Consider the following 13,743-nt stretch of genomic DNA (forward strand, 5'->3'; position numbering starts at 1 on the left):
GCTCCAGGAGCGTGGCGCCGGCTGAGGTGAGCGAGGCGGTGTCCGCGCGTCCACCGAGGAGCCGGCGGCGCTGGTGAGTGAGGGTCCCGGGAGTCCTGGGGCCCGGTCCGTCCCGGCAGCCCCTCTCCCCGCCCGTTCGCTCCCGCGCTGCACCTGGGCGAGGCCGCCGGGCCGGCTCACCTGTGCGCGGGCTCCGGGCGGCGGAGGGGGCGGTGTCCTGGTCGCGCGGATCTTTTCATTGTTTCTCTGACCTCAGCCCTCGGCGCGGCCAGGCGGGAGGACAGGCAGGCGGCGGCGGGCGAGGTGGCCGGGAGCTGCTCCTCTGGCTCTGCCGAAGGTACAGTCGTGTCCGCCTCCTGCCGGGACAGTGCGGCTCTGCCCGTCCTGCTCCGGCCAGCTGTCCGGGGATTCCCAGCGACTCGGATCGGGTGGCTTGACGTCCAGGACGGCGCTGAGCTGCCCTGGACATCGTTTTCTGGTTTTTAACGCGCTTTCGCTTTAGGACGCACCGAGTCAGGAGGCGACTCCGCCCTGCGTCGTAGAATCATGCAATGTTAGTGATCTACCCTCGCAGCTAAACCGTGCAGGTGCTAGTGGGCGAGTGGGAAGTGACTTGTCCAAGGTCACGCAGGTAGGACCAGGGAGGCGACCAGAAAGAGCCCTGGTCGTTAGGCTTCCAGACCAGCAGTGTCCTTTGGGGGCAGTCCTGAGAGGTTTGTGCGTGATTTCAGATCCTTCTCATTGAGCCTCCTGGAGAGAGCATGAGAGGGGAAAGTGTGGTCATAATGAACGCCGTCCGGTTAAAGAGTGTTTACTGCCTTTGGTCGAATTCTAGTTACGCTGCACCCCAATGCAGTGCATCCACCGTGGGCTGTGCATATATATACATCATGAAACTGGATTGCTCTGCTTGGGAGCAAGTTCGGGGAGAGGTTTCAGGAAGAAATATTCAGGCAATTGCTGCCATTTTTCTCTTCTGTTTTGCTTTCCAGCCCTATAAACACTTGTTTCCTTATTTTACAATTGATGGTTATCTGTTTTAATTAGATTTTCTTTGCCGTAATGAAGTCATGACCCATTGTGAGTTCTTTTTCTAACTAGAAAATCTTATTTCCTGTGTGTTTAATGACTGGAACAAATAACTCACTGAGGTTTATACCATTGTCTTTTATTTTAGAAGTACTAATCAGTTTCCCTTCAAAGTACTCAGCGTGCATACTTTCTATGTTAGTTTAATGCCATTGGAACAATCTACAGCAAACTTTGCATGCTATATGATCCAGAGAGAAACTTTAAAAATTATTTTTAAAACCATGTTTTTTCATCACAATTTGAAGAACTTTTATTTCAAAAATAGTAAGATTTATTCTAAGGTGCCTATTATTTTTCTTTAATTTTTTTGTAGGAATTTGCATTTTGACACACTTGAGGCCAAAAATATTTCCCTAAAAAGTTTGTTTAAACATTCCTTATCCCGGCCAAATATTCCCAAGGGAAATTACATTTTAGAATAGTGATATATTTAAACATGAATATTTAAGTCTAACAGAATTTGAGTTAATAGTTAATTTATTTTATAGTGCTATATCCCTACATGTATCCTTTGACAGGTTTTTGTTGAAGGGTATACCTGTATCAAAGTATATGGCTTTTGGGATAAGTGATGGATAACTTTTGTGATATTAAGAAGATGTGATTTATGAATACTGAAACTGCTTCCTATTTCTCTTTATCTTGCTAATTAATGTTTTTATTGTTGCCTTGGATGGGGGAGTAGCAAGTTTGTATCTTTTTTCTTTCCAGTTTTAGCACTATAGCAAAATAGAAAAGAGAGGTGGTGTGTAAATTTGAGTTTTTCATAGACTAGGAGAGACAGTAAAACAGGATAAGTACACTGTTGTTAGGAAACTCCCATGAGTTCATGAGCCGGAAGGACCTTTCTAAAAGTGTGGAAGTACATTAAGAATAGCATTGGGTTATTTTCTTTGAGAAGTTGCTGTGGTTAATAAACTCTAGAGCTGGTTGTTAACACATAGGATGTGATGGCATCGAAGACTTCTCGGACAATACTAGGGAAGGGTTTAAACATTTTACATCTTTATAGGGTTTTTCTCCGAAAAACGTTTAATGGGTTTTTTTTTAAGTGGCTTTTTAACTTAAGCCTGAAAGTTCTTTATAATTCTTATAGTCATATTGCAAGTCCCAATTATTTTGACTGTATGATACTTCATACCCCAGAATGAAATCAAAAGAAGTAGTTTATTAGCATAATTTAAGTCAGATCTTGACATCGAAATATTGCTTGGTGTAAAATAAATAGTTATTCGTGTTCTTGTTTAAACAACTGTCATTTAAGAATGGGGAGGATAGTTTCCTGAATAGAATGTAGTAATTATTCAAATGTGGCAATAGTTACGCTCTGCTTTTATTAGATAGACAATTTCAGGTACTTTAGCAGTAACTTGCCATTTGATCTCAGCTGTGAGCTGAGGTAATCTGCAAATACTACTTTTTCACATGTGTGAGCATTTTACTTTTGGTAATGTTAAATTTAAATTTCAAGATGTTTCTCCTTTCACTTAGGGTCAGCAGTGACACAATAAATGACTGCAGTAGGAGACAGATGTCAAAATTTACCTCTAGGTCTTTTGACCAGTTGTAAATGTAGAGCATTTGGAAATTGATTGACACGGTATGGAAAGGAGTTCTTGGGGAAGCAGCATTTGGTAGCTTTAGAAACCTATCTATAATGCTTGGTTAAGAACTCGGCTGCTAACCAAAAGATCGGCAGTTCAAATCCACCAACTGCTATTTGGAAACTCTGGGGCAGTTCTACTTTGTCCTATATGGTCGCTGTGAGTTGGCAACAGGTTTGGTTTTTGGTTTTGGTCTCTAATGCTTAATTATTTTTAGAAGCATAAGAACATGGAATATTTTTAATTAAAAATAAAACTCTGTGTTGATATCTGTCATTGCAGTAAGAATCTTAGCGAATAACATTAAACCATTTTAACGCGAAGTAATGATTTTTCCTTATAGCTGCTGTATGATAAAGAACGTGTGAGTTTATAATTCCTAGAAAATATTTAAGCAGACATATGTTTGCCATTTATTTTAGTAAGTCTTTTGATTAGCTGAGTTGCTTTGATTCAAGATGATACAGTTTTGGGGGGTTCTGTATCATAAGCTTTCTTTGAACTAAATTTCTGTTGAATGTAAAAGAAACTCAGAGTCATTTAGAATCGTATTTTTAATTTAAATAAGTTTTAAAGTAAAACATCTTCCTATGAGTTGGAATCGATTCGATGGCAATGGGTTTGGTTTGGGTTTTTATATGGAACCATTATCATACTTGTCAGTCTGATACATTTATTTTCCAGAAAGCTGTAGTTTTATCTCTTTAAGCAGCCTAGCCTTTTACAGTTTAACCATTTAGCTCTGGATTCAATGAAACCTTCTCAAAGAAAGGACAGTCACAGGCCCTTAGAATTGGGAGTGATCTCAGAGGGCTTCTAGCGTAGCATCTTACCCTGTACGCTAAATGCCCTGTGGGAATTTTTGTGTCAGGTGTCCCACCCATTGCTCAGGGCAGCACAGCTGATACGTTACTGAGCAGCTGAGTGTGGTGAGACCAAACCTAAGATGATTTCATCATTTAGCGCTCTCGCCTATGCTTTGTAGGATCTTCCCCTCTTCCCCTCCCCTGGCCCGATGACATCATGGGCAAATGATAGCTTTTCTATCATTTACAGCTATTCAAAGCTCCAGTTGAATCTATTCCAGTGTAGACCTTCAATCTCATTATCAGTGTAAAGCTCCTGCCCTCCCTGACCCCAGTGTCAGCAGTTCACTACCTGAAGCACCTGGGGGTGGGGGGAGTGGGGAGGGGAGGGGAGGGAATGGGGATTAGGCATGCTCCTGGGGTACCTCCTTCCCTTGCCTCTTCTGGGATCTACTTGGACAGGGATTCGGCAGAAGAGAAATGGAAAGGGACAACTATTTCTTAATTTGGTGCTATTTTAGCCCTGTACTGACTAACAGTGGCAAGCCATTGATGTCCACTGCGATAGGTGTCCAGACTGGCCTTTTTGGTGGGTTCTTACAGGAAGGTTCTCCACTGCACAGTTCCTGGATGTGAGATCTGCTGTGGCTAAACCTTTTCCAGCATACATTCTCAGCCCCTACCCATTTGCTCCTGCCCTGCCAATACATTGACCCCTCTTCCTGAGAGAGAAAGAAGAGAGAGGATGTATGCATGTGTGAGGTCTTTTCTGTCTATAGCCTGATTTTTTTAATAGCAAGACAGCTCAGATCCAGCTACCCTCTGCAGTGGGTACTCAACCCACTGGAAACTCACTTCCTTGTGATGCCAAAAGGTGGCACACAGGTTGCTTAACTCAGCCCCCTTTCTGTACATTGCCACTTATCATCAACTCTTTGTCCCCTGCTCAGATAGGCACAGGGTCTGTCACTCAGCCCACTTCATAAGCAGACATCGAACTGGAAAATTAGATGCCGATCTCCCCTTCTTATAGGCACTTTTGAGCTTTGGGAAAGAGTCTCTTGGAGGCTCCCACCTACTGTTTTTGGATGAACACTGCTTCCTCTCCCTGTGTTCTCCCTGGGGACTCGGAAGACTTCCAGTTCTTTCCCTGTCTACTGTCAACTGCTTAGATAGAGTGGAAGGATGTTAAGGTGATTGTTAGGGTATCAGCGCCCTGAGGTGTGTGCCGGTTGTGGGGAGGGGAAGATGCCTGACTCCACAAATGTTTGATCCTTGATGTCTTTATTTCCTCAGCTTGTGTTTGTCAGGAATTCTGGGGCAGCAGAACTTAGCACTCAAGGTCTGATTAGCAAATAATAGTGAAGTCCTCCAGGACTTACGAGGCCTGACTATCCAGAATTTAATTTGTTTGCCTTGTATCTGTTGACTTGACTTCCTGCCTCCCTCTCTTTGTCTCTACTCACTTTCTCATGCTGATTTTTGCTTGTTTGTTTTTGTTTTTATTTTCTGACCTCCTGGTTCCTAACTGAGGGTGTGTCAACTGTGAGTGTGTTAATTTATGACTGATTATGAGATCTGACTATACCTTAAAGCGTAAATAAAGCTGAAGGATACATTTTTGTTTTTTTGATAATGTAATTTTACCCATTCTTGCCTCATACCAGCTTTACTAAAAATATGAATTCAAACCTACAGGATTTGAACCTTTTTCCTTCTAGCATCTGAAAAGAAAAAACCTAAATCATTTCTTACCCGATGAGGAAAAAGTAACTTTCAATCTGGAAACTTAAACATTTGGTACAGTAATTATGAGTTTCTTCATACTTCATTTGTTCAACAAATAGTTATTGAGTACCTTCTATGTGCCAGGCACTGTTTTAGGCATTGGAGACACAGCAGTAAAGGACAGAAAAGTTACCCGTTTTCATGGAGCCTACATTCTGGCGTGGGGAAGTAAATAAGAAACAAGGTGAACAAGTAAACGATAGACACCATTTGCTAGGTAGCGATGTGCTAAGGAGCAGAATAAAGCCGGGAAGGGAGATAGGAAGTGACAGGACAATTTGAGGACTTGCAATTTTAGATAAGCTTTGCTGAGAAAGTGCCATTGACATTAAAAGGCTCCGCAGAGGCTGGGAGAGCTTGTCTGCTGGAGCAGAAGTCCACCGAGGCCCTAGCTAGTGACCAGGAGGGGACTGGAGAGGAAATAGGGCCTGCAGGACTGTGGACTGACTCTGGTTTTTACTTTGAGATGGGATGCCATTGAAGCAGTGGTTCTCAACTTTGGCTGAACATTAGAACTCCCTGGGGGAACTTTTAAAAGTACTGATGCTAGGATCCCATCCCCAGAGTTTCTGATTTTACTGTCCTGGGAGTCTAGCCTAGGCGTCAGGATTTTCAGAAACTCCCAGGTTATTCTAATGAGCAGCCAAGGTTGAGTCCACTGCACTGAACCGTTCTGAGCAGAGTGACGTTACATAGTGTTGAAGAAGCCAGGCTCCCCTGGTTTGAATCCTGGCTCTGCCGCTGCCTAGCCATGTGACCTTGGGCAAGTTATTTTTTTAAATCTTCTGTCCCTTAGTTTTCTCTTCTGTAAAACAATGTTGTGATGATTAAATCAGTTAATATTTAAATAAACACGTTGCTGTGGAGTTGATTCCGACTCATAGTGGCCCTGTGTATTTAAATATTTAGAACAGTGGTTGGCAAGTAGCAAGGCTGTAAGTGCTGATTGAATAGTAATTATATGTTTAAATGGGACCACTCTCCCTGCTGTGTTGAGAATAGATTCAAGTGGGGGAAGGGCAGAATTTGCAGTAATCCAGGTGAGAGATGACAATGGCTTGGACCACAGTGGCAGCAATGCAAGTGGTGGGAAGTAGTTGGCTTCTGGGTACTTTTTAAAGATAGCCGACAGGATTTGCTGATGAGTTGGATGTGGAGTGAGAGCACCAAAGGATTGAAGAGGTCCACAGACTAGTCACTGGGACCTTCCAACACTTGGAGCCCTGGGAGATGAGGAATCAGCAAAGGAGACAGGTGGCTGGAGAGGTAGGAGGACAACTGAGAGAGCAGTGAAACCAGACGAAGAGAGTGCTCCAAGAAGAAAGACTAAGTGTGGGGTGATACTTAGAGACTGAAGTATTCTGTTCCCTAACACCCCTTCACCCATTGATTTTAGCGTTCCTTGATGATCCTTTCTTAAATTAATGAACGTACTGGGATTGTAAAGTGATTTTCTATTACTACCATATTTTTGGAGCCCTGGTGATGCAGTGGTTAAGTGCTCACCTGCAAACCGAAAGATCGGCGGTTCAAACCCGCCAGCTGCTCCTCAGGAGAAAGATGTGGCAGTCGGCTTCAGTAAGGATTACAGCCTTGGAAACCCTATAGGGCAGTTCCTCTCAGTCCTAAAGGGTCACTATGAGTTGGAATTGACAGCAATGCATTTGTTTTGTTGTTGTTGTTTTTTTATCATATTTTCAAAGATCATGATATCAGAATATTCCTGAATCAGATTTAACATTGCACAGAGTTCCCCCCCCCCTTTTTATTTGTACCTCCTTTGTCTTAACATGAAAAACTTGGTTCCTGATAACAAAAAGTAAATGTTTTATTAATTTATTTTAAATATAATCGATAGCATCAATATGTTTATTCTATAATATACATGAAATCCTATCATTACATAAAATAGTTTCAAAATTACAATACCAAGTAGGATTGCTAGGCCACAGGGTAAAATGCACGTTGTTAGTGCCAGATGCACTCCCATAGGGTTGTACAATTTTGCATTTTTACCAGCAACTTAAGAGAGTTACTATTTTCTTATAGCCTCACCAACATAGTATGTTGTCAAGCTTTTACATTGTTACCAATATGAGAGGTGAGAAATGGTATACATTTTTGTGTGGTAGAATTGTCTTTTCCCCCATTATGGAGAATTGCGAATATCCACAAAACCAGAGAGAATAGAGTAACTAGCCCCATGTACCCATCATTTAGCACCAACTACTATTAACCTAGAGCCCTGGTAGTGCAGTGGTTAAGAGCACAGGCTGCTAACCAAAAGGTCAGCAGTTCGAATCCACCAGCTGCTCCTTGGAAACCCTATGGAGCAGTTTTGCTCTGTCCTGTAGGGTCGCTCTGAGTTGAAATCGACTCGATGGCACAGAACAGCAACAACTATTAACCTAGGTCATGCCTGCCCCATCCATTCTCCCCTCCCGAATTATTTTGAAGCAAATCCCAGATAACAGTTTATTTTAGGTCTAAATATATCAGTAAATATCTCTAAATGATAAGGACTCTTTTTCTTTGGAAACAATCACAATGCCATTATCATGCCGAAAAAATACATATCTGTATTTCCTTAATACTATCAAATACACAGCCAATATTCAAATTTCTGATTTTCTTAAATACATCAAGTAGTTTTTTTTTTTTTTTAAGGCTACATATGGTTCATATGCCCATTTAAGTGTTTTCTAAAATGTAGGTTTCTCCTCTAGCTCCTTCCCCCCACTTCCGTGGGATTTATACTTGAAGGAACCATCTTTTTGTCCTGAGAAATTTCTCAGAGTCTGGCTTTTGCCAGTTGCATCCCTGTGATATAATTTAACATGTTCTTCCTCTCTCTTATAAATTGGTAGTTGGATCTAGAGGCTTGATCAGATTTAGCCCCACCCACCCACCTCCACCCCTTTCGCCCAAACTATTTCACTGTCGTTGTTAGGTGTTGTCGAATTGGTTCAAACTCATAGCAACCCCATGTACAACAGAACAAAATGTTACCTGGTCCCATAGCATCCTCACAGTTGTTGCTATGTTTGAGCCCATTGTTGCAGCCACTGTGTCAGTCCATCTCGTTGAGGATCTTCCTCTTTTTGCTGACTCTCTACTTTACCAAGCATGATACTCTTCTCCAGGAACTAGTACCTCCTGATAACATGTCCAAAGTACATGAGGTGAAGTCTCACCATCCTCGCTTCTAAGGAGTATTCTGGCTGTACTTCTTCCAAGACAGATTTGTTCATTCTTCTGGCAGCCTGTGGTATATTCAATATTCGTCTCCCACACCATAGTTCAAAGGCATCAATTTTTCTTCAATCTTTTTACCACCTATTTCTTAGGTGGTAGTATATTCTTCCATCAGGAGGCACATAAAGTCAGTTCACAGTGGTTTCTAATTTAACTTCTCAATTTCTTCTTTGACCCACAGATTATTTAAAAATGTGTTGTCTTAAGTTTCAGATAGCTTTCAGGTGATAATTTTATCGGCAATGTCAAAAGCCATCAGCAAAAATCCAGAAGAATGTATTTGTTCATAAAATTCCTTAATTGCTTTATATATTAATATGGTTTATACCTGAGGTTTTTTTGTTTTTTTGTTTTTTCTTTAAATATGGCTTAAAGCAACAATTTATTCTCTTTCACTATTCTCTGGGTTGACTGGGCTCACTGGGCACTTCTCTCTTGGGGTCTCTCATGCAGTTGCAATGAGATGGTGGCCGAGGCTGGAGTCATCTGAAGGCTTGACTGAGCTGGCTGTCCAGCACAGCCTCTTCACTGACTCCGCTGGGATGGCTGGGACGGTTACAGATGGGCTGGCCACCTCTCTGCCTACATGGCTTCTTCATGGAACTAGCTGAGCTTTCACAGAACATGGCAGTCAGAGTTCTTGTATGGCAGCTGAGTTCTTCCAGAGGGAGCATTCTAAGACACCTGAGCCTTTTCAAGTAGTAGATACTTTATCTGGTCTATTTTTTCAAAATCAGAAACAAGACAAGTGCATTGGGACAGTCATTATAGAAAGTGCCATTAAAGCATCCTGTAAGTTATCATTTTTCACCTGTAGTATGTATTCGTATAGTGTGCTAAGTTTTCAAATTTTAGTTACATCTTAGGATTTTTTTAAACTTTAGATAAGTTCATTAAAGAAAACTTTTTATCTCTAAGTGCCAGATTGATAACAACATACACACAAAAACTTCATGGGTAGTTTTGTTTAAAACTTTTTGATACGTTTGATCATATCTCTGCCTGCACACAGAATAGTGATATAAATACACAGTGTACTGGGGAGTATGGTAGTTGAATTTTCACTGTGAGTTAAACTCGTCTTGAGCCTTTAAATGAAGAATTAGTTCCATAAATTCGGATTGCTAAAAGATGTGTTGCTGCTGGCCAGAGAAGTACCAGAATAGGAACATCTGTGCAGATTAGAAGTAAATGTCCCGTCAGGAAGGAATCACATATCTATGTTTTTTAGAGAAACAGTGGTTGGAAACACTGCATTTTACCACAGGTCATGGTTTTTAACTTTAATTAGTACTACAAAGGTTTCAGTACTTTAAAACCAGAATATGCTCATGCCTTTTAAGTCTCTTTTAAATCTCTAACTTCCCTCTTTCTTTCCTGTAGTAATTTATTTCCTAAAGAAACTAGTTTGTTTATCCTGTTGTTCCCCACAGACTGGCTTTTGTTGATTGAATCCTTGTGGTACAGTTTAATGTGTTCCCCTGCGTTCTTGGTTCCAGTGAGTTGGTAGTTGGGCATAGGGAATCTAGAGACTTCATCTGGACAGATGACAAAATTTTTTTTTTTTTTTTGGTTATGTAACTATTTCGTAGATGATGTTGGTGTCTTTCATGAGGAGTTACATAGTACCCGCTTAGCTCTCTTTTCATGATGTTAGCTCATTTTATTTCGTTTCATTTTAGTTGTAACAATTCAAAGGGTTTTTGAGAGAGATTATGGTGTAGTGTATGAGCTTTAGAGTCCAAGAATCTGGGTTCAAGTTTTGATTTATTACCTATTTATTCTGTAACCTTGGAATGTGACTTCACCTCTAGGGTTATATTTCTTATCTGTGCAATGGGGATGATGATGCCTACTTCATATGGTTGTTTTAGGATTAAACGAGGTCATGCCTGGGACAGAATCTAGCATAGAGCCTGGCATATACTAAGTGGTCAGTGAATGTTAACTATTATTGTTGTTATTTTGCAAACTTAAAAAATATTCTAAAAGAATCTGAAAGGTCCATTATCTAGATTTATAAATGAGGAAATGAAAGTTTAGATAGCTAAGTTTTTGGCTTACTTTGGTTTGTTTAGAAAAAAGTTAAGTAAATTATTCACCTGAGGGGAGGAGCTCTCCTTTGCCCACATCAAGGTGAACTGTTCAATTTAGTAACCGCTTATAATAAGCTTAATTTCAAAAGTGATGGTTGCCCATGCTTCAGATGTTTATGTGTGTTCACACTCACCAGCCCCCCCACCTAATGGTGGAAAGCAGGCTCTTTGTTGGACAAGCTGAATCATAGCCCATTTTGTACATAAAGTCCACTGGGAAGTACTTCTGTCATAGGACGCTTACTGTTAATATTTTTATGTTACAGTGTAATGTTCAAGCTCAGAGATGCCTTATGTGGATCGACAGAATCGCATTTGTGGTTTTCTAGACATTGAAGAAAATGAAAACAGTGGGAAATTTCTTCGAAGGTACTTCATACTGGATACCAGAGAAGATAGTTTTGTATGGTACATGGATAATCCACAGGTTTGTAAAACCCAAAGTGTTACCTTTTAAAAGTGTATAAAAGTTTTGTTTAGTAGAGTACTTGGTGTACTATACAGGCCTTCGGATTTATCTTCCTTAACAGTGTTTATTTGGATTTATGTCCACTGGCTCCACTCCCCTACTCTGCACCCCTCAGCCCCTGCTATCTTATTTGAAGTCAGAGAAAGGCCAGTAATAAAATAGGCGTAAAAGTAAAGTAAGCAAAACTAGTGATGAAAGTATCAGGGAATCCTGATGGTCCATACCATCAGGCCAACTCTTAGGCAGAATATTAAGACCAAAAGCACGTACACCTACTCCTCACTTATCAATTATGTCATTACCCGACATTTTATATTTACAACGATCGTAAAAAGTCTACTATCAGACTGTTTTGCGCATTAATGATGTACATCTGGCAGTAACAAACGCTGAGATGTGAGGCGAGAGTAACGCTGGCTGTGATGGTTAAGGTTGTGTGTCAGCTTAGCTGAGCTGTGATTCTCAGTGGTTTGACAGTTATGTAATGGTGTAGTCATCCTGCATTTTGTGTTCTGATGTGGTCATCCTCCATTTTCACATAATGCCAGTTTTTACATAATTACCTGGTTTTTGGAATCTAACTACATCCATAAGTGAGGAGTGGGCATGTAAAACCCAAAAAGCAAACTTGTTGCCATCGAGTCAGCTCTGACTCATAGCGACCCTATAGGACAGAGTAGAACTGCCCCATGGGGTTTCCAGGGAGCATCTGGTACATTCAAACTGCCGAACTTTTGGTTAGCAGCTGAGCTCTTTAACCACTGTGCCACCAGGGCCATATATACATATATCTCTTTTTTTTTTTTTTAACAGAATTTGAGTTGGAAGGCACCTTGGTATAAATTCAACCTCCTCCTCAATGCAAGAAACCCATCTATCCCTTATTTGTATTTTAGCTGTTGTGTGAACTACACATTACTAAAATGTATTGATCGCATTTGGGACAGGTTCAATAACTTTTTCTGTGAGCCAGAATCTAGTTCCTTATATCTTCTACTAATCCTAGTTTTTCCCCCATTAAGCTTGGTTCTCTGTAAAGTAAGTTTAGCCCTTTTCCCACATGCAGCCTTTCAAATTCTGGAGGATAGTTAATATTTTAATTCAGCTTTTATTACTTAAGTACTGACTTTGTATGAGACTGTTTTTACCAGGAAGTGTCTGTTCTCTATCTGTATTCTTATAGAGCTCATTGGCTCCCTGTTCTACTCCCTTATCTCTGGGTATAACCACCTTTCTGGGGTGGTAGTAACCTGGCTATGCCACTATACGATTATTACCTTTATTGATTTGACCAATCAGTGGGAGCAGCAACAGGCTCGCCGAAATCAAAAGTTCATGCTTAGCATTTTTTTACATAGGTCAGAGTCCTTCCTTTCATGGCCCAGTATCTTTATCTGTGGCACAATTCTCTCCCAAACTCCTTTTCCCAAGGTAGAAGCTAACTTAGACACCTTTGACTCCCTCCGATTACTATTTACTAGACTGTAGTTCCTGGTTCTCCTCACTCTTGGGGTTATAAAAATTTAAGCTATTCCACAATTCTGCTCATTTTCTCTCCCAGATTTGCTTCTCTCTTTATAAGGTCTAGTTGACTTATATATGGTTTCTCCTGAATTTTTCTTGAAGTGTTTTTCTGTCTTCATATAAGATTCAGAATTTCTCTTTTTATCAGTTCTTCCCACTTACCAGAACTAAAAGAAAATAAGTACAAAATAGTAAATGTTCAGTACCTAGAATGAAATACACTTGGAATTCAAAGGGAAGGGTGTGATTATAACTAGCAGAAAGAGTTGAAGTCTTCATGAAGGTGGTAACATTTGAAATTGACTTAGAAAGATGGGTAAGATTTTGAGCAAGAGGTGAAGTAGGTATTCCAGTGCTCAAAGAGTAGCATGAGCAAAGACATGAAGGCAAGAAAGCCTGGGACATTATTTGGAGAAGAGTTGGTTTACTTGGGCTCTAGCAGGGAGGGTACATGTTAAGATTTACACTCAACTAGGTATTTTTCACATGAACTGTTTTTAGCCAGATCTCTGTATTGTAATTGGAGCCCAGGTGGCACAGTGGTTAAACGTTTGGCAGCTAACAAAAGATGGGCAGTTTGGGTCTACCAGCTGCTCCTTGGCAACCCTGTGGGGCAGTTCTACTGTGTCTCATAGGGTCCTTATGAGTTGGAATCGACTTGATGGCGGTGGGTTGTGGTTCTTGTCATAATTAGTGCATTGGCTTTTCTGAACGTAAGTGTAGGAGTTCATACCTGTTTTTATTCAGTTTGTTCTTACTAATTTTATGTCTGCATTTCAGTTTATGAAAATCTTGATTCTGCCAACCAGCACATTAACCATCAGTACCAGCTTTGTATCATTTTTAAATGTAATGAGTAAGACATATCTCTTCAGTTAAGACATTAATAATAAATATGTTGGGCAGGGCAGAACTGAGTGTAGAATTCTGTAGCATACCTCCCCCCCAGTCAACATTAATCCGTTAACACAGACTCTTTGAGTGTGTTTTGTTCAATCAGCATAAATCATCTAGCTCATTTTAAAACTGATTTCTCACCAGACTATCATGAAAAACTTCAGTAAAATGTCTTGGTAAGATTATTAAGTTGAACCGTATGAAATTGCCAA

The 13,743-nt window shown here is 40.7% G+C and overlaps 1 protein-coding gene across 5 annotated transcripts in view; it reads left to right on the plus strand.

Moving 5' to 3' along the window:
• Positions 1 to 13,743, plus strand: part of PLEKHA1 (pleckstrin homology domain containing A1) — a 57,146-nt gene continuing 43,403 nt past the window's right edge. For 3 of the 5 annotated variants that reach the window (XM_023730035.1, XM_023730034.1, XM_004374914.2), the window contains exons 1-2: positions 1 to 73; positions 10,908 to 11,068. In XM_023730035.1, coding sequence (XP_023585803.1) covers positions 10,928 to 11,068 — 141 coding nt within the window. In that variant the 5' untranslated portion in view covers positions 1 to 73; positions 10,908 to 10,927. Of the gene's footprint in view, positions 74 to 396; positions 632 to 10,907; positions 11,069 to 13,743 lie in introns of those variants that run through there. The other 2 variants (XM_023730033.1, XM_023730036.1) reach the window with 2 other exon arrangements.

This window comes from Trichechus manatus, unplaced genomic scaffold, assembly GCF_000243295.1.
Source record: "Trichechus manatus latirostris isolate Lorelei unplaced genomic scaffold, TriManLat1.0 scaffold00031, whole genome shotgun sequence".
NCBI classification, from domain to species: Eukaryota; Metazoa; Chordata; class Mammalia; order Sirenia; family Trichechidae; genus Trichechus; species Trichechus manatus.